This window comes from Ptychodera flava (assembly GCF_041260155.1).
Source record: "Ptychodera flava strain L36383 chromosome 23 unlocalized genomic scaffold, AS_Pfla_20210202 Scaffold_23__1_contigs__length_28996876_pilon, whole genome shotgun sequence".
Classification (NCBI taxonomy): domain Eukaryota; kingdom Metazoa; phylum Hemichordata; class Enteropneusta; family Ptychoderidae; genus Ptychodera; species Ptychodera flava.
Genome location: NW_027248277.1, coordinates 20,742,479 through 20,765,233, shown reverse-complemented (window position 1 = coordinate 20,765,233; position 22,755 = coordinate 20,742,479). Strand labels below are relative to the sequence as shown.

Below are 22,755 nucleotides of genomic sequence, written 5' to 3'. Positions count from 1 at the left end.
TAATTTGGGTATGTTCCAAATAGATGCTAGGTTCACAGTAAGGCCCTGGGCTGCCTCTGGGCCTGGCCAAAGACTATGAGAAGTTACAGTGTATTTGAATTTTCCGTGTCAGCGTCACTCATTGATGATTGACCATGCTCTTTACTGTCAGGGCCTCAACTGTTCACAAAGACAATTTGGGCCCAGTTGCAAATTTGTGTCAAATCTGAACCCATTTCTAATATTCAACATTACATGTACCTAGGTTGGCCCAGTGCTGACATTTATGCATTAACATTGGTTTTCAAAACAAGGATTGAAAGAGGTGACCTGAGTTCTGTAGTGTGAACATAGTGATAATAAGCAACTTATATTCTGCATGGCTATTTGTTGAAGCACTTACAAATAATATTTTACTCCTGCGGAAAAGGCGCTAATTTTTCAAACTAACACAGAACCTCTACCTCTGAGCCAAGATGTATTTATAATGAGTTCTCTGACTTGATGAGCATTGCTAGAGTATTCACTCCCCACTGTACAGGTGAGTGACTTGTTGCTATGGCGACTAAAATATGGCCGAGCAATTTCTCTGCTACATCAGTCAATACACAAGAGACACCTATACTTTTATAGATGAAGATGACAATTGAATTCTTGATGAAAAGGCTCTTCTATAATTTCATGTTTAATTAATTGGAAATGCATTTTTAATCCTGGTAGTGTGGCAATACATTAAAACATACCATTCACATTAGCATATATGGTACTATGTCTCAGCTCTGTGCCAGCACTTTCACTGTATTTCCTGTAGAAGAGTTCATCTCTACCCTGTGTATGCAGAACAGATACGATTCTACAAAAATCAGGCATTGTACGTTGAGCTAACACATGTGTATACTCTGTACTCGGTGACCAGTCTGACTAACAGACAACTGACTGACTGGAGATTTCCTTCCGTCACTTTAGGCACAGCCGGAAAAAAAATCCCTAGCGAATTTCTAGGCAGAGAAAATCTTTAGTCATTTTATTTAGCATGAAAAGAGAGACTGTTTAACTACTGAACAACTAAAATTTCCACTGAATATTTTATCAACATACAAGGACACCCACTGTTATTATCAGCAAATATTTATATCAGTCCACTACCCAGCTCATCTATAAAACATGGCACGCTATCAAATGCAAATCATATACCGGTGTGGAATAACAGGAGAACATACTATGCTTTGTGAACATTTTTAGAAATACTTTGTCATCACAATCTGTACATGATAATTGTACTTGTTCATACATGAAATTGCATTTTCCCTTTCATTAGCAACAGATGGCTCTTATATAAGTTTATAATTCCCCAACTGTATGTTTCTGAATTCAAATTAGACCTGTTCATTGATTCAAAAACTAAAGATTTGTTTCCTGCAAACACAATTTAGATCATTGGAGGTTAATAAAGCAGCCAACAGCCTGTTATATCATTGTTAATTACCAATCCAGTGCAATGTACACTAAGAATTGTGGGAGTATGGTTGACTGGTTAATTCATCTCACCCACACAAAACAGATCAAAACAGTGGTCTGTGTATAGGGTATTTTAATTGAGTAGCAGACACTCTCTGCTTGATATCTATAATGTACAGACAATGACTCACTTTCTAGTTACTGTCTCCGACAGACATTTGGACTCAAAATCTTACAATTCTTCTGTGGCCTAACATATACACTGGTTTTGAGTTTTCAATCCCCTCGTTTCTGTGAACAACTAACTTTAAATTTTGTTCTTCATAGCCCCCCTGCTTCAGGACCGAGAATTGCAAATTATCTTCAGCAATTTCAATTGATTTGATACATTATCATATCTGTGTACCATGTCAGAAAATATGAACGGTGACTTCACCATACAACTCCTGCCAGACAGTATCACTTCCCCTATCTGCCAAGTCAGAATTGTTTTGGGCCAAACCATATGTATTTTTACCTACTTGGTATGTTATTTAAGCAGATATTAGTCCATAAAAGTGTTTAAGTATCTATGTTTTCAGAGGCCTTAGAATGATCATGTTTTTGTTATATGGTAAAATGCAACATGTCGCACATCTTGTGCCTCACTGATTTTCACTACTGACCTGATGGTGATATATGAACTGGGAAGGACAAAAAATTAAATATATCGAAGTACTTTTAAGGTAGTATGAGCCTAGAAAGGGATGGACTTAAAGTTGGGCTCAAACTTTCCTCATGAAACTTTCAAAAATACTGTTACTAAATCAAGAATAAAATACACAAGTTACCATGCAAAGTTTGATACCAGAGACATTTACCATTTATTGGTATTTGAAATTCAAAACGGCTGCCATCCCTGTGTTACATGTAACTCTATGGGCAAAATAAAACTTTCAAATTTTGAAAAAAATAGGAGGGTTGAAGTCTTTCTCGCTGCAAGGGCTTAGAAATAAGTCCCAACATGCGGTAGCTCACCAAAGAATTTGTAAACATTTGAGAGTCTCGATATCTGTTGCTGAGGCACTTTCTACCTTAAAGCGCAGTGGTCGTCGCGCTGCGCATCCTCCTGAGGGGGTCCCCCTCTGTTGTAAACAAATCCAAGAACGCCGCACATGTTACGGGTTGATTGTAATGTTTGCGATATTGCCGCTTGTTAAAATGGCGGCTGATCTGTCACAAGCATACCAACTAACCAAATGTAACACACATAAAAGGTCAATTAATCTAAGTTAAATATCTGCTGAATATTGAACAATAATTGCACTCTGGATTGAGATCACATTTGCTCATGATTTTCTTGAATCAGTTGAATGGGGCTCGGCTACTGTTATCGCTCGAGCCATATCGCTGTACGCATGTACGCATGTATACGCCAACAGACTATCAACGACCGGGCTCTAGTTTTCGACATCGCTAGCAAGGACGAGAGCTTTCATTTCAAGAAGCCCGACAGGAGTACAAAGACAACAACCCAAACTACAGAAATCTACAGCTCGCAGAGCAATGCCCGCTGCAGCAAGAAGCATCTCTGCATCTGTTCCGTTCCGTGGTCTGTATGAACGTTCGTGTCAAACCGGGTATATGGCGCGCTACACTCGGCTGTGGAGAATCCAACTCAACTACAAAGTTTACCCCGTTTGGGGGTGCAAACGAGAATTCCGAGTACAGGTATCAAGTCAAGCGAAGGACCTTTCATAGGTCTTCTTGTTATGTGGGGGTTATCTCACTTGAAAGAGGATTCAGACCTACCCGGCAATCAGGAGGTACAACAACGAAGTTTGACCAGCACCGGTAGGCCTACACCAGCTAGCGGTTGGATCACTGCCATGACCGTGCCACAGGACCGGGGCACAGGATCTCTCGATACGTCTACGCACGGTGTAGCCATGCAATTTTCCTGCCAAATGCCGCGAAAACCGCTCGTTTTGTCTATTGTTTCCTGTCATTTTACTATTTCTTACCACGTAATACTAGGAGAAGTAAGACATGGTGATCAACAGTTAGTTGTGGGCCAAGTCGTCGCGGGCCGGTACGTTGTGGGACCGGATTCTCTATATCCGTGTACGTCATAGCCCTGCGTACGATGCTGTGTGTTGGCTGTGCGGCCAACACACAGCATCGTACGCAGGGCTAGCGAGAGAGTTGCCTACATCGACGGTTATTTACGAAAAGTGAATAAAAGACTGGCATTTTTGGAAGCGATCGAGTAGCTGAGGTAGGCAGGGATACGACTTGGGCCCAAGAACGCTGAATTTCGGCAGTAATTTGGCTTTTTACGTCAAGTCCCAAAATGGATTTGAAGTCACCGACCCTACGTACGGGTCTTTGCAGGGCTGTGGTGAGCGGGGCGGTTAGCTGTAGCGGAACACACAGCATCGTACGCAGGGCTAGCCGTCTCCCAACATCTCCCGTGTCCTGCTCTGGCTTGCCGATCATGATCTTGAGTGTAACTTTTGTGTTAGGCATTGTGCTTGTTGCTGGTCTACATATATAGGCAATATTGATCATTTTAGTTATGCATTTTCACTGTACTGTACATAGCATTGTGAGTTAATTATGCATTTTCACTGTACTGTACATAGCATTGTGTACAACCAGCGTGAACGCGCGCGTATCAAACCAATCCGTGCTGTAAACTCGGCGACATAATGTGCCGAGTGTAGTGTCTCAATGTTCGTAGCTCTACATGAGTTTATAGATAGAAATACACCACTGAAGTTCGTTTCAGATCTTAATATTTTACTATTGCATGATATTGAGTCTTACAAAGGCCTTAACAAAGTGGGGGACTGCTCCCATCTCACTCCTATTGAAGTTGAGAAGACTTATGTTTACAAAAATTTATGTTTATCAACAAAAAATCACGCACGCGCAGCGCGACGACCACTGCGCTTTAATATAAAAGATAGATTCAGCTCCGTATCATACCAGTATTTTAGGGAGTGTTTAGAGGTATAAAGACGTTTAATAACATTAAACACACCAAAGATATATCTTGATGTTGAGCGGCCTGTAAGGACACTAGTTCCTTCACTGGTAATGGTATGTAGACTGTACGAGGGTCAAAGGTCACTTTTATGATCACTTGACCTTTGGGAGCAATTTTTGTCCTGCAGAAGTACATGTATGTTTGCACTCCATATATTAACACGCAACTGACTATAATTCTATGCAAGAAGAGTTTTTCTACAACATGAACATATATTATTGTTGGGAAAATTTGAATAAATTTTCACTAGTTTTTCAATTGATTAAAATTAAGTACATGTTTTGGTACACTATGATAGTGAGCACCTAAAAAATTTAAGACTTACACTTTTGCTCAAACTTTTCGTATGGAAAATTTAAACCATTCCCTTTAAAATTATAAGTGAAAATCAGAGATCACTGTATAAAATTTGGTACAACAAAAACAATACATATGGATGCTTGAAATTTAAAAATAGCTGCTAATGCTCTGTCAACTCTATGGAACAAAATAACATTTTGATTTTCACAACACAAGCCTGGAAAATTTTATTTACTCCAAGAGCTTCTAAATGAGCCTCCAAAAGTGGTAGATCAAAACAGAAAAAAGTTTTGAGACAGAATATCTGTCTCCGCGGCACATTCTACCTAAATGTGAATATCTGCTTTCTGCCAACAAAACTCAAATTATCCAACCTATATTAGCCTTTATTTTGCGGTAAGCAGACACCAAACATCTGGCTTATGCTGGCTTTGCAGAACTTTAATAATTATACACTGGCCAGACTACAGACAACACCTGGAGACTGTTGCTCAATTGTTCAAGTCAAATGACATCATCTGGACTGATATGAACATTAAAAATAAAATCTATACTGAAGGATCTGAACATTTACCGGGTACCTTTAACACACAGTGTGTCAAATAACATGTGTTGTCCTTGCTTTCATGGAGGGGAGTACAAAGCTCAGAAGAATATGAAGGACACTGCTAAGAGGTGACTGAGAGAATCCCTGTTGATTTTAATTATTTAAATCTGTTTGACAGACCTGGTATTACACTGGGACGTGCACAATGACAAGTGAAGAGGTAAGGGGGCGTCATTCTGAATAACATCCCTGGCAAAACATTTTATTTTCATTTTGACGGTTATTGAAAGGCAAGCTCCAGAAATAAGTTTGCTGTAAGATGAACGCCGAGTAGGAGGACACTCCCTGAGGCAAAGATAAAGACTTGCGGCTACATGTAGTATATGTAATCTTGGTATAGTTGAATCCTACAGGGTGTGTTGCTGTTGTGTCTGCTCTAGAGAAGACATTCAGAGTGACTCATAAATTGTCATCCAAACTTGACAAATTGCTGATTGTTACTTTCCAAGCGACCTTCATTTCAAGGCTGAAACCATAAACCACTACAACCTTACACTTTTCCTGGTTTTACTGTAAAAAGCATGGTTCTCCACAAAAGGATTTTAAGTGATAAGCCACCCATTTATTATATGAGCAATCTATAAATTTTAACAACAAAAGAATATGCAAATTACACATTGTTATGTAAATTTATCATCCCCCTTCTGTTTTTCAGAGCTGAGGCAAACACTGTACCGGTAGGTACTGTGTGCATGTTCTGGTCTGTACTATGACCATCACAGCAACAGTGATGTCATTGACAGCTGAAGTAAGGGGAGTATTGGGGCGGATATTTGTAATAAAAATAGAACAGCAATGTAGGTATATATGCTGTCTGAGTCTCTCTGTGTACAGGTTGGTTGTATGAAAGAGTTGCCCTAGAAGTGGGCTGTAACTTTTGGTTCTGGTGTAAAAATATGTAATTCACAATTACATCTTGTTTTCTGTACACAAATACAAAAAGGTGACTGTTCACAAATTGTAAAAGTTCAGTTAATGCAGTCAGTGCATTGAAATTAATCCTTTGAGCGGCAAAGTCATTTTTTGTCGCCCTGATAAAATATACCTATGTTAATTTTTTTCCGGATTTTTTCTAAAATTTTGATAAAAATTTGTAGCCAATGAAATGTAATATCCATTTGGTCCAAAATTATCAAAAAAATTACAGAAAAGTCCTTAAAATTGGTAAAATGTTGCACTACAAATTTGGTGGGAAAATTTACAGCACCCTAAGGGTTACCCACAAATTAACATTTCATTACAAAAGCTTGCATGAGGTCCACACTTTATGTAACAGTGTATGTTCAGCCATGCAAATACCTGTGCACAGAACTTGGATTATTAGGTACAGACCACAAAATGTTTCACTGAATGTTTTAATAACAAACTTGTATGGCTGCAAATAGAGTCAAGGTTGTGCACAGTTGACCAGTATTTCAGCATGTTTCAAGAAGTCAAACAACACAAACTACTTTTCATATCAAACAAAATAACTGAAAAAACTCATAAAAGTATGATTTTATGATTTCACCCCTTTGGTATTCAAAGCAAATGCACAGGGGGGGGGAGACGACGCAATGCAATCGGGTTGCAATCATGGCTATCATAAGAAGACATCAGACATTATACCAGCCCCCATGGTTTCCAAACCATGTATGTGCTCACACCCTAGAATATAACATCGTCTTTGTCATTTTGTGTCAACGACATCAGAGAATGAGAATTTCTTACAGAGGGTCACTATGGAATCCCACGGTGCATTCTTGAGTACTCTCATTGTTGGAACTATGGTTAACTCAAATGCCCAATTACGCCCACCCTAATAACATATGGGACGGGTTTTCTTTTGTGTTCTCAATCCTTTTATGAGACTCAGGTGGTCTTATATCTCTTTTTTTACCTTCGTCTAGCCCTTATTTCAATTCAAAACTAGCCTCTGAGTGTGAAATTAGCCGGCAACGAAATGGGTCCGGCACCGAAGTAACTAAAATCTCCCAAACTGCATATCATTACAATTGATATTCTGTTTCAAAAATATAATTTATGGATCAAACTTCTTCCTCGAGTGACAAATTACAGAAATAACCTCACGCAACCAACAGGGCTGCATGTAAACATGACCTTACCACATACTGTGGGACGATTATGATGCAAACAACGCCACCGGGAGGTGTGGCTAAACTGCTCAAGGAAATGTAGACCCCGCCAAATATGTCCTTCAGTTACAAGAGCTAACAGGTAATATGTGAAATTCATGAGAATTTGAAATTTTGAGTTAAACTGGCTGGAGTCTTCGGCTCATGGCATGCACGAATTTTTCACTAATGACACACGCCAGACGACGTTCAGAAATAGTATAGTCACGAGATTCGCAGTATACGTGATAATATGATGATCGAGTGAAACTTGTGGTTGAGATGTTGAATGTTGTAGTTCGTGTTTACCAAACAAAGAACACTTTAGCGGTCAAGTGTGTGTGTTTACATATTATTTTGCTGAGGGTGCGGTCATAATTTCATAATAATTGCACATCTTCATGTATATAACTCTTGATGACTCAAAGTGTTGAGTGATGGACGGCCTGAGGTCACTCTCCGTGAATAGCATAAATTCAGAACTACTTTCTTTATATTGTGCGTTTTTGACGTGCTTGCATGGGAATTCATCAAGCATTACGTACGACGTAAGCCTAACTTATTTCAGAGTCCTTGTGTTTGAACATTCAGAGAATACGTTTCGGTTGTGATGTTAGCAAAGTCAAATGACACATACCATAGCACAAACCGTCGCGTTGGCAGGTTTCAAATTTGCTGGCTACGCAATCCGCGACGCGACGAAGGTTTACGCACCATATACACATAAACGTACTCACCAGCTTGTTTTTCGTTTCTTGCAGGAATAAATCCATTCTGCTATTGCTCTAAGTCCATCATGCAGACGAGGGTGCTATGTTTCAGTGAAGTTGTTGTTCAAATATTTCCAGTTACCTACTGCATACGAACAGGTTGCCCAGCTCTGCTCCGTAGTCGGTCAACTTTGAACTTTCCAACTTCCGTCTGTGGCGAGACGTGCCTGACCGTTCCTTATCAAATGGGGGCGCTGCGCTGAAGAGTCCAACTAACCAACACCAGCAGTTTTCCCTGAACAGTGAACGCCCTTGACACGCTTTTTGTACAGCACGTTTACTAGTTTCCGCATTTTTCTTCGCTGTACGAGGTAAAATGTTTTCGTAGGCAATAATATGTAACTATTTAGAGAGAAATGGACCACAAAAAACATAATTCATATATTTTTTGCGCATCAAGTTCCAAATATTTAGTTCTCATTGATGACCAAAAGGGCGCGCCTTACAAAAAACAAAGTAAAAGATAAGTTTTGCTTACTTTTCTTAATATTTTGAAGGATACGTTTCGTGAATTGATTTCTTTAATAATGGTTAGATATCACCAGTGCAGCGATCTAACAGCACAAAATCTAAAAGTAAGAGTAATTTTTCATAATCATTTATAAGCCTTCCTGAACCCAGCATTTCCGCTCTGTCGGCACAATTTTGTATTATTAAGACAAATATTTATAGATTTTAATACCGAAAGATTTTCTTAGGTTGACAATTGTGTCGTGCAGACTACAGTGAAAGTATATTAGAGAACAAAGACATTCTCAGAGAAACACCTTGATTTCAAGGAATTTTTTGTACGTAAACAAAGAAGGTTTTTGATTGGATGGAAAATTTTCAAAAAAAGGCAACACCAAATGCACTGAAAAAATAAACCCCCTTTTCGCCAGGATGTTTCAGGCCTTCCCTGTCCAATAATTTTTGAAGGCTCTCTATCAGCAAAGAGAACATTCATGCATGTCACGACATGGTGGCACAAAACAAACAGTGTTTTGAAATATATATTTTTAAAAGTAATAATAAATTATTAAATAATGAATAAACTTTGCAGCAGCAGTCCACCATCAACATGAAACATCATACCTATGTATCTGTAAATCAGTAAACTCTGAGAAACAAAAAAAATATGTACAACAGAACGGTCTTATGAAAGTAAACAGTGTGAAAGAAAGAAATGCTCACAAAGAATGAGTTCAACGCACATCCTTCATATCCATAACTTGAGTTTTGTCATTGGTCTTGAAAAAAATTATTCATAAAATTAAAATTTTGTATTTCACATTATACGTGATACCGTAAATAATATCTGTTGCATTGTTGTCACCATCAATGTCTCTGCTATTCTCTGCTCATTTTTTTTACATTGGTGTTGTTGTCAACATCCTTTTTTTCTAAAACGGTACTGATGGTTAAGACATAAGTTTTTGCAACTTCCCTGAATAACCTGTTTTGCACTCAAAGTGTGTTCTAGGGTTTGATTTTGACCCAAAATATGTCATTTTCAGTCACTTTTTGTAAATCAGTGCTCCACTCTGAGCATACAATATCCAAAATATTCCATCACTTAAATTAAAAGTTTTGACCGCATTTCCTGTGATTGAGGCTGTGTTTATTTTATCACGGTCCGTGTGGGCCGTGATTTTATGCAGCATCAACGTCTCAACTGTATAATGTGCATGCTTGGCTTCCAGCCCAAGCTATACGGTATGGCGCCCTCTTACGGTTCACCGTAAGCTCTGACGTTTTCTAACGACCCCCAGTTTCGATGACGAAATACACATCTGATCAGACTTGTCGTCTGGAACCTGTAACCTCACAGCCTGTTTAGCGTTTAGGTCGACATGTCCACAACAGAATGAACTCACTTTTGTTCCATTTATGGCTTGTTTGAACCCATTTTATTCAGGCTGGCTCCGCTTTACGTCAAACAGATCTGTACCGGGTTCTGTAGGTGACGCCGAGAAATATTTGAGCTGCAAGAGTTTCCAGTTCTCTACCAGACGGTCAAACAACATTGTACACGGCCAGCATTCTTCCCCACTTCCGTGATAATATCATTTCATGTTGACACCTCGGTACTACAAGATGCGGCGCTACTACGCGGTTTTGGGGACATCTGTCTTCTTCGTTGCTATCTTCTCTATGTATTTACTCCTCGATCAGGCCGCCAGTGGACCCGGAATAAACAGCCAACTCCAGGAGGTAAGCCATGTTTTATGAAACACTACACGGTGCTGTACACCGATAGCCTGTCTTGTGGATGTGCAGATGTTCGTCGTGTTTTGACACAGCTTGGAGTCAAAATATATGATCTGACGTGGATGTACAACATATTGTAAATCTATTAGATCTCCAATCACGTGAGTACTCCTTAGGAAGGCCCACAGCAACGTGCCATGCTTAAAATATAAATATTAGAAATATTAAAAAATGAAAAATTTCATTCCCCTCCAAGTCTGTGGTGCACTGAGTAAGGGGGTTAATTATTAGCCATGCGCCCACGCTGCATGATAAAACTCAGTTAAGCATTGATACTGTAAGTGTGAATATGGTGTAATACAATTAAAAACTAACAGCCACACAGACAACATGTATCTAAAGTGCTTTCATTATATTTGAGAAAGTGAAACATGAATTTAATCAAATATGGTAAAAATGGAACAAGCTGGAACAAACCTGACAGACACATGTATACAGTATACACTTCTTTTACTAAGTGTTATTCTGTATCTACGCATGCATATTTCTCATCAGCAGAAACAACAACAACAATGACAACAATAACAGTAACAATAGGAATAAATTAAAATCTTTAATAGCTTTCAATACACTAGTTTTCATTAGTGAAATTTTTGATGGCAACAGAATATCTCTGTGACAAAAACTCGTGTGGTTTAAAGTTAAGTTTTGATAACACCAGTTTCCATCATTGATAAATGTCCGTATTATTAGTAACAATGACAGCAACATCACAACATTAATAGTAATGATGTTAACGATAATTATGATGATAATTGTAAATGGTTTCAACATTTACACTTGATATAATCCCAACTTGAACCCCAATGCAAGCTACAAACAGGAATCTCACAAACACTGTGATGCAGTTGGTTACCTTTTCCTCTCAGACATCATTGCAGCATGTTAATGGATTCCAAAAACAGAATTTGCTGGTTGTTGTGGACGCATTGAAAAACATGCTGTTACCTACCATCTCGTGATCCATATGGTATCTTTTAAAAATTAGTTCACTTTTTTCTCAAAGTGTGCATATGTGTATGCAAATTTTACAAATTACAGTGAACAGAGAAAAGTAGTTCAAACAAAATTCACCGACTTTATCTATCAAAGGTCTTTGCATTATATCATCAGTAATTCTTTACTGAGGAAATTTACTTAAAGCCGCACTTTTCAATCCCAGGTTCTCGCATTAGTGGAGTTCTCCTCCTGGTCAAACATTTGGCCAATACGATGTTTGATTTCTATCATTAATTTAACAAACTGACCTCGACCTTTTGTCACCTTTTGCTAAGCCTTCAAACAGAGTTTATACAAGCGTTTGATTGACGGTACATTCAAATCGCCAACTGTCATTGATTCCCCATCACAAACGCTCGAATTTCTTAAAAAATTGTCTTCAGTGGTGTTAGACTTCGAATATAACCACAGAGTTCGATCGGCAGCAACTTCGCGCTGACCGCTTGGCAGTCTGTCTGCGTTTTTGCGGCCGGGGAAAACTAAAAAGTGGTATTTTCTGGAGCGTGTGCCCGCGTGTTGCCTGTTTGGTGTCCACTTACACAATGAACGCCGCCATAGCTTCGTGTCCTTTTAAAGGGAGGCTCCGCCTTTAACCTTTCGAGTGCTGTAATTTTCTCCCACCAAAATTTTAGTGCAAATTTTACCAATTTTCATGAATTTTTCTGTAAATTTTTGATAATTTTGGACCAAATGGACATCACATTTCATTTGCTACAGTTTTATCTCAAAATTTTGGCAAAAATCTGAGAAAAATTGACTGGGGTTTATTTTATAAAGGGGATGAAAATAGACTTTGGCGCTCAAAGGGTGAAGGCCAATTTGAAAAATATTGTGTTTCCAGCAACCCAACCAGGGGCCAACTCTATGTAAAATAGCCTGACCCAAAATTTTTTTTGTATTTTCAAAAATCACACATAATTTTGCCAAACTTTGCTGCTTCTTAGCGGGTCAAGCCTAAAGAAAATAAACAAGTTCCTGACCAACCCACCCTATTTCCTGAGGGCATGCTAACGGAAATGCACAATATTTTTTTTCGGTGCTGACTGACCTGTATGCATAATATATATATGTACAAGTACATGCATATGGTGCATGTGTTGCCATATTGTCATTCTCCAGATCCCAGTACTGCCATTGACTGAACAGTGTGAGCTGTTATCTATGGATATTGTATTCACTGTCCATCAATAGCTTGTTATTGTAGAGTTAGATTTTTCATTCACCAATATTATTAAAGGGACAGTACCTCTTAAATTTGGATGACTTTTTCATTATTTTTATTGTATATGTCAAATGCAAGTTCTTGTCCTCCCCCTCCCCCCCCCAAAAAAAAAAACACTTGTCGAAACACCCACTATTCAGCTTGTCAACACAGTGTCTATTGTGTAAAAATCTAAATGCACTTATTGAATTCTAGTCTAAACCAGAAGTCATATGTCAACTATAACAATGCAGTCTACACAAACAGGCTGAGTTGACAAGCTGAATATCAACATGCTTTGGGGAGTAAAACAAGAAATATTGTCGACATTTAAAAAAAAATAGTGGGAAATATCATCAAAAGTTAGCATTACTGGCCCTTTAACTTAAGCTCCTTCATCTGTAACTTTTGATGACTCTTCTTGTATTTTTTTGTTCTGTTTTAAAATCCTTTTTCCTGACCTACGGTACTTCCAAAGTCATGTTGATATGCTTGAGTGTTCAACGAGGCGACGGAACTTGATAGTGTGTAGTGTGTGATGTTATTGTCATGCCGCAGTGAATTCGTGTTCGGACTAGAATTTATTTGTCAGGGATAATATTGTACACAGTGTGTTGCATTAACACATCAGGGAGATGGATAAGAAAGGTTGTTACTTAATAATACTAAGAAAAAACAATCAAAAGTTATTATAGCAACATGTAGTGTCCGTTAAACTCAAATTAGCTGTAGATTATGAATTTAGAAAGTGCAATGTCCGTAGTATCAGACTCAGTGTATTTTCACAGAACCAAAGTGTATACTTACAGACTGATTACTACTCCAAGCAAGCTGAAACTTCACTGTACAGTGAAGTGATATGTTGTATGCTGCTAATATCAACGTCATTATTTTAAACTTCATGACTGGTGTAAATGGTATTTTATCTGTCTTTGATGAAAAACAGCCAAAAAAATGACAACTGTCCTTCTAACTAAATCCAGATAATACCAGTTTGAGGTCAAAGAATTTTTTAAGTTTCCCGCTGAAGGTCGTGACAGATGAGTTTGTAGACACGCTGTGATATGGCTCAATGCACCATTTGTAAATTATAAAGAAATTCATAAACATAACGTTCGTTAAAGATGTTCACACTATGTCGTGCTTCATTATTTGTCATAGCACGACTCACCATTGTCTGAAAATAGCAAATATAAACACTGGTACCAGCGTTATTCCAGATTTCTATGTGTCTTTTTTGTGTGACTGTACATCTTTTTTTCATATAATTACACAGGCTGGTAGAGCATTAACCCTTTTAACTAACAGACAGTATCACTTCCCCATCTGCCAAGTCAGTAAAAAGCGGTATTGAGCCAAAATCACCCTCTTGGCTTGGTATGTTATAGCAGCTTTAGTTTGTAAAAATCATGTTTACAGTATCTCTGTCTTCAGGGAACTTCAAATCTTAAAGTCTTTGTTAAAATGCACCTTATGAAAGATGTTTTGCTTCACTAGTTTTGATGTTGAAATATGAACTTGGCAGGAAAAGGGGTAATACACATAAACACATATACACACACTCACACAGACATACATGTACATACATACATACATACATACATACATACATACATACATACATACATACATACATACATACATACATACATACATACATACATACATACATACATACGTACGTATGTACATACGTACATACGTACATACATACATACATACATACATACATACATACATACATACATACCGGCACATACATGCATACATACATACATACATACATACATACATACATACATACATACATACATACATACATACATACATACATACATACATACATACATACATACATGTATACATACATACATACATACATACATACATACATACATACATACATACATACATACATACATACATACATACATACATACATACATATAGTACATACATACATACATACATACATACATACATACATACATACATAAAAAATATACTCACTAAGTCTCCAATTTTACAAGTAGTTTTCCTTTGATCATAATGTAACATTGTTGAATTTGTTTTTAAATTCAAAGACTTTATTGTAAGTATACATATTGATTTGCAGTTTTTAAACAACTTGTCTATTAGTGCAAGATTCAAGGTATAATGATATTCAAATATGCAGATTACACTAATGAGCATTGTTTCGGTATTAAATTCTATACTATCCCTTAATCAATGTGGAATATTCATGTACCTCGGATCTTGCATTGTATACAACTTGTTGCATTTTAAAAAGCCTTTGCTCTGATTCACACAGGCATTCACAAAATCTTATAAGTTACATATTCAGATACTGTTTAATGTTGATAACCCTATCGTGGCTTTCACATATATCATACTTAACTCCTGCCATGCTACATCAGGGTTTTACATGACGCGCATTTCTGCGTCCTTTACGCATAAAACCGGACGCAGGACCCCTCAAAAACTAAACCACGCGTCCCTTGGGACGCAGCAATATCTGTTGCTGGTGTACACCTTGCGAAGCTGCTGAACACGTAAAACACATCCCAGTAAACCTTACCGACCCCGTACTTTAACCCTTAAAGTGCCGCGTCGGTTTATAAACCGACACGGCATTCTCGCTCTCAGCGCCACGTCGGTATATAAACCGACAGTGATTGCGTTCTATGCTTATGCCTAACTTAGCTATGCATTGCCGAACTCAGCCAGAAGGAGGGTATTCCTGACCCTTTGAACCCAGTTTAGTACCATATAAGGACTAAAATAATGACATCATGCAGCCTAACAATCGAAAATTCCAGTAATTTATGCGAACTTTCTTCAAAAGAGGTCAGCGGTTTTCATGAATATTTAATCAGGTCTGCAGTTTCACCCGTACGCGGATACGGCCACAGTGCATTGAACGAAACACGTACGTACGTTTTGAAAGCTTTACCATGCCGTAGACACGGAAGACAACTATATTATGCCAAGCTACTGCCCTCTGGGTGATAGAAATGATAGATTTTACAGTTTTTTTGAGAATATTTTATGGAAAAATGACGCGATTTGGTGACCAAATCGATCGCGATAGTGAACTTCGAACGTATCGGCGGCCAAGATGGCGGCACTGTGTGATGCCTAACTCTCGACATGGAACCCGAGGTTAAGGTTTTCGAAGTCCAAAACATGCAAGATTGAGAAATTTGTAAGGATTCGGTTAAATTGAAGTGTATTTTGTGAATTTTCAAGCGTTTGACTGCCAAAAAGCCCCTTTAAACTGTTGATATTTGACCTCCGGCCGTCCTGAAGCGAGACGGCCATAACAGTCGACCCGGTTTGTAAATGAAATGTAGTTGTTCTGAACTGTTGACATTGCGAGACATTTCCTATGTGTTACGCATTTTTTTAACTGAAATAAACCGGACATGAAACTTTTTTCTCGATACTTAGTGGTTTCTTTCCATTTTGTGGCGGATTTTGTGGCGTGCTTGTCAAAAAATGTGATCAAACTTGGCGAACGGATTGACTAGTATGTATGGTAGTACGAGTCCGTGACTCGATAAGCCACAGATAGTTACACACGCGTACGTGAATTAAACTAATGTAAGTTGGGTCAAACACCAAATTAATCGATAAAAAGGTTAGTGAAATGTGTTTTTGTCTTCAACTCTTCATTATAGTTATACAGGCGGTTCAAACTATACAGAGTCAGTTGAATATGCCCTATAGTTGTGTGCATGTGTTGCACAATAGTTACCCCTCCATGTACAATATGGAACCTTGTTGTCTCTGTGTATGCAAATTAATACTAATTGAACACAGTGAAGACCATGGCATTGATAAACTATAAAACATTTTTGTGAATAAATTGGGACCCCCATATTTTGATGTAGGACTCCCATTTTCTAACACCAGGAGTCCCAGGGACTCTCAAAAGTTAAAAGTGATGTAAAACCCTGCTACATGTATGAAGGCTATAGGTTTACAGATATAATTGAAGGGACAATACACCACAGGAAATCGCCAAGCAAGTCTCGATATGAGATGACAAGGCAGCAAAATTAGGTCGCATCATTCAATTTCAATAAATGCGACAGAGAAATTATCTAACCTATATTAATTTCTAATGCCCATTGTTTTTATAAATATGGTTTTATATATACAGCTCTCTAATGGTACATGTATAGGTAGTGTTCTATTCATGTAAGATTGTAAGGCCAACAGACAAATTTACATAATCATAAAATATGCCGTTTCGAAATGATGTACATGTACTGTGAGAAATACATACCATGGAAAGTTGCAGGCCTTCTGTATTACTGATATTCATTTTTAATGCAGAGCGAAATTTGTACTGAGTATTATTCTTGTCATGTCTGTTGTTAATACTGGCAAACAACAATGGCTGTGGCAAATTATATTTGTTTTATATGTTAGTGTGTGTTTTCTTATGTTAAGCTTGACCTATCATAGCATGAAGGAAAGCAGTCATTCGATTGTTAGTCCCCACGGACACCGTCCGGGGGGACTTATAGGTTTGGTCGTGTCCGTGCGTGTGTGCGTGCGTGCGTCCGTGCGTGCGTCCGTGCGTGCGTCCGTCCGTTCACGCAGATATCTCAGAGATGCCCGAAGCGATTTCATTCAAACTTGGTACAAGGATTACTTCATATGTCATACAGATGCACGTCGATTTGTTTTGTGATACGATCCAATATGGCTGCCAGGCGGCCATTTTATTACGATTTTTTCATGTACAGAGCCATAATTCAGGCATGTTTCAACTGATTTTATTCAAAGTTGGTACAAGGACATTGACCAATGTCATAGATATGCACGTCAATTCTTTTTGTGATACGATCCAATATGGCCGCCGTGCGGCCATTTTGTTACGATTTTTTCATGTACAGAGCCATAACTCAGGTATATCTCAACCGATTATATTCAAACTTGGTACAAGGACATTGACCTATGTCATACATATGCACATCAATTTGTTTTGTGATACGATCCAATATGGCCGCCAGGCGGCCATTTTATTACGATTTTTTCATGTACAGAGCCATAACTCAGGCATGTTTCTACAGATTTTATTCAAAGTTGGTACAAGGACATTGATGACCAATGTCATTGCTATGCTCATCAATTTTTTTTGTGATACGATCCAATATGGCCACCGTGCGGCCATTTTGTTACGATTTTTCATGTACAGAGCCATAACTCAGGCATATCTCAACCAATTTTATTCAAAGTTGGTACAAGGACATCAACCTATGTCATACACATGCACATTGACTTGTTTTGTGATACGATCCAATATGGCCGCCGTGTGGCCATTTTATTAGGTTTTTTCATGTCCAGAACCATAACTCAGACATGTATCAAGCAAATTTATTCAAAGTTGGTACAAGGAGATTGACCAATGTCATACATATGCATACCAATTTGTTTTGTGATACGATCCAATATGGCTGCTGTGCGGCCATTTTGTTATGATTTTTTCATGTACAAAGCCATAACTCAGGCATATTTCAACCAATTTAATCAAAGTTGGTACAAGGACATTGACCTACCGTATGTCATACATATGCACATTGATTTGTTTTGTGATTCGATCCATTATGGCCTCCGTGGCCATTTTATTACGATTTTTTCATGTCCTGAACTACAACTCAGACATGTATCAAGCGAATTTATTCAAAAATATTTTTATCACAGACCTAAAGAAGAGGACTCTATCCTCTCTGAGGACCTGTAATCAAAGCACCCATTAACAAGTGGGGACTGTGTCATCAACGATGACTTGTTATCTACAGAAATGCTTGGCTAGGTACATGCAATAATACAATGCATGAAGTCTTGTACATTTTGATGCTGATTTCCGTGGTCATGGCGACATCAAGTAGCTGTTGACTGGCATGTGTGTGACAAACAAATTCACGAACATGTTGATTTGTATATTTGCAGAGTATGGCACAGTGATATGGCTGCAATTTGTCATTTGCATATCTGTGACAGTCACATGATTTATGCATGCTTATTTGCATATATTCATGTCATATAAATGTTCAAATTCATATAAATGTTGATTTGTGTATTTTAAATAAGTCCTATGCATTTCTGTTCACATATTTTCGACAAGTATACACTTTAGGTTTATCATCACTGTCAGCAAGCACATCACAAAACACTGTCTGACACACTTTAGTGTGACATTATCCATTCAAACTTGTGTTAAGTGATAATTCTGCTCGAAGGTTTCAGTCTCGGAGTGACGAAGCTAGCACAGTGCTGGAACTATCCCATGATCCATTCTGATTTGTAACATTGGAGATACCCCAGACAAGTGTAGCCATTCTCCAATGTGCAGGCAAATTCACTGATTGGTCCAGCAAGGAATTGATACAAAAATGAACCAATCACAAACAGCCATGACAGACAGCTTTATGATGTTGACACTCCCTGAATAAGCCAATGTACACAAATTTAGTAAACAAGTACAAACTGTGAGCGTAAAATTTTACATTAAATATAACTCTTATCCCAGCAGATTTATCTATTCATATAAGGTCACTTGTCAACACCAATAAAATATGATAAAACACATCCCCTGGTAACAAACCTTGTGAAGACCACCATGGACATGTATAAACATGCTTTTCACTAAGTCTCATGCTATAGTAAGACATATTTAATATACCAACATGATAATCTTCATTGAAACATGTATCCCTTTTCCTGCCAAGTTCATATTTCACCATCAGGTCAAGTTGGTTAATCAAAATATATCCCATATATAGTGCATTTCAATAAAGACTTGAAGATTTGAAGGTCCCTGCAGACAGAGATGAACATGATTTTGACAGACTAAAGCTGCTATGACATGGGAAGTGATACTGTCTGGCAATTAAAGGCGTATACCTGTACTTGTACATGAGTGTAGAGAAATACAGACACAAAACTTGTAGTCTTGGGAAAGCCTGTAGGCTATTTCATTGCAACTAATGTACTGGTATACATGTGAAGTAATCATGCATGGTTGGTTGGTAATTGCATCAACACTGGTCAAAGAATATCCCTACCAGTGTAACCTCAGAGGGAATTTGAAACAAAACCCTCAAAGGTATTTTCTTGTCATAGAAAACTGTACCCCTTTTCGTGCCAGACAGTATCACATCCCCATCTGCCAAGTCTGTAGAAAGCAGTATTGATCCTAAACCATACAGATGTTCACCTGCTTGGCTTGGCCTGTTACAGCAGCTTTAGTTCATCAAAATCATGTTTAACAGTATCTCTGTTCGCAGGGGCAGTCATATAATCAATATTTTGTTAAAATGCACCATGAGTGTATATATAATCTGGAACCTCAGGCAAAAATTGCAGACACACTTTACAAAATTGATGCAACAGATTTTAAACACAGAAGTTTCGATCAGAAAGACTGCCACAATATCTGAAAGCCCCATTTAAGCTGTGTCTCTTTGCATTTTGCTTGCCTAAAAATATCATCCAATCTTTAGGGAGGTGGCTTGGATTCCCATTATTAAGCCGTATTGTCTTTGAAAATGTCACTATTTCAATCCTTTGTGATGGATGTAGTCGATTAAATTCAGGCGCTTGGCACTCGTATATTTGCAGTAGCCATATTTGAGTTGCAACTCAATAATTATTCTCCAGATAAAATCTAAGTTGTTCACCCAACAATAAAATCTAAGTTGTAAGCAAATACCTTATTTGAACAACGTTCTGTGGTTACACTTTGGTAAGCACTTGTACATGTTACATTTGATTTCAAACAATCTTGTCGAAAAAAAAATAAAAAAAGATACAGCAAATGGGTCTTTTATAAAGCCTGTGTGTTTACCGTAGAATGCTGTTTGTTGAAAAATCATTCAAGATTAAAGTGAATTCATTTGTCAAAAAAAGGTCACAATTTTACCCAGTGCATGTGTCAGCATGTTTAAAGTTAATACTGTGGATTTCAACAATCTTTAGGGGAAATAAGCAGAAAATATTTTTATATCAAGAATGAATAATACAAATATACAGCTATTTTCCCATCAACCCTCACACACAATAAAGGAGGTTTTCATGAAATGTAAACTATTTTTACTTTTGCTTAAAGCCCCCACTCAATTATCAGATTTATCTAATATAAATATTAGTTACTTGATGAAATATTCAATGGAAAACAAAAGAATGACAAACTGTTAATGGGCTATTGACACATTTGCTAATGCGAGAACCTGGGATTGAGAAGGGCGCCTTTACTTTTGCTTAATAAAAATAATATTAGCAAGCATTACAGCTATTTTACCCGTTAAATACAGATTTTAATGAGCTTGAAACTACATTGAATTGAGATAAAAGTCTGATATGTCATTAAATGAATTTAATATAACATAAGGGAAATTAATTTATATTAACCCTTTGAGCGCTGTAATTTTTCCCGCCAAAAATTTTGATGTAACATTTTACCGATTTTATGAATTTTTATGTAATTTTTTTCATTATTTTGGACCAGATAGACATTATATTTCATTGGCTACGGAATTTTATCAAAATTTTAGCAAAAAATTTGGAAAATAATGACTGGTGTACATATGATAAAGGTGACAAAATTTGACTTTGGCGCTCAAAGGGTTAATAATTTCTTGAAAGTGTTTGCCTTTCAAATGTAAACATAAGTAATGTACCTCTATGAATGCATTTAATGAACATGTATATTTGTAAAATCCTATCATAAGTACCGGTACGTAAGTGAAAACCTGAGAGCAATTTTCATCTATATAATCCAATATCGTCAGTTCAGAAGAACCTGATTTTATCAGTCAAAGATGATGTCATCCTTAAAAATTGAAAAGGCAGTCTGACCTAGGCTGGGCATAAGTGGTTGTCAGTTGCAATAAGTGATGAATTTGTTCTTTCCATGTACAGAAGTAGAGATATGCTATGATTCATTGATTTGTACTGGCTATACATTTACCAGCCTTAACACTAGAAAACTGTTGACAAAGGATGCTTGCTATATTGAAATTAACCTGATTTGGAATTGGCACAGCAGTAGGTTTCGGTGCCCCAGGTACAATGTGAAAGCCACAGGAATAGCCATTGTAAGTATGCCTGCACAGAGACAACCAATAAAGTAAACAATAGTTATGCAAACAAGCACAGCCTGGTGTGAATGTGAATGTCAATTTTTTACTGTATTCATTTTCACTTGCTGAAGTTTTATCCCTCTTTTGAGGTTGTTTGTGACACATCATCAGTGGTTTCCACAGCTTCACAAGGTTTTCCACAAGGGGATTTTCATGGGTGGGCCACCCCTCTGATTTTTGGAGCAATGTATGTGTTATTAACTGTACCAAAAGAATACATTTTCACAACAAGAGAAAATGCAAATTATATATTGTTATGCAAATTATAATAATAATAATTTATTCATTTACAGAGCAACTAAATCCACACAAAAAGTGTGATCAGAGACACTGTGTAAAATACAATTCAATATTATAAAAGGTAACAGGATTTGAAAATAAAACAAAAACATCGATACAAAGGATGAGTTCAATTAAAAGCAGAAGTAAAAAGAAGTGTTTTAAGACTTGATTTAAAACTTGGCAGGCTTGGAGAGCGACGAACCTCAATCAGAAAGTTGTTCCATAAAAATTGGAATCCCTGTGTTTTTGAAAGCTGTGGAGAACACTGGAGTAGCCCAGAGGCTAAACCATAAAATTAGCCTCATTTTTCACTTGCCCATCTGTCAAGATTTTATATTTTCTATCTGAATAATTCATTTGTCTGTTGGATGAACGGAAGCAAAGAGACTGGGCATAATAGCTACTGAACTGGCTCATGAACTCGCTGTACAGTTTGTTCATCTCTGCCATTTCTATTGATAAACAGAACATTTATATTCAGTATGACATCAATATTACAGCAATAAATGTGTAATAAAAGTAATATCGTAAATTAGATTACTGCATTGCCATATGTTTAACCCTTTGAGCGCCAAAGTCTATTTTTGTCTCCTTTATAAAATAAACCGC

The 22,755-nt window shown here is 37.5% G+C and overlaps 2 protein-coding genes across 2 annotated transcripts in view; one reads left to right on the top strand and one right to left on the bottom strand.

Moving 5' to 3' along the window:
• The window catches only part of LOC139123589 (exopolyphosphatase PRUNE1-like), a 32,774-nt gene extending 24,353 nt beyond the window's left edge, over nt 1-8,421 (bottom strand). Inside the window, exon 1 of the mRNA XM_070689755.1 lies at nt 8,227-8,421. The gene's annotated coding sequence lies outside the window, so the exon portion shown is untranslated. The remainder of the gene's footprint in view (nt 1-8,226) is intronic.
• Nucleotides 8,422-10,029: 1,608 nt separating this feature from the next.
• Nucleotides 10,030-22,755, top strand: part of LOC139123588 (alpha-mannosidase 2x-like) — a 37,791-nt gene continuing 25,065 nt past the window's right edge. The window contains exon 1 of the mRNA XM_070689754.1: nt 10,030-10,452. Coding sequence (XP_070545855.1) covers nt 10,312-10,452 — 141 coding nt within the window. The 5' untranslated portion in view covers nt 10,030-10,311. The remainder of the gene's footprint in view (nt 10,453-22,755) is intronic.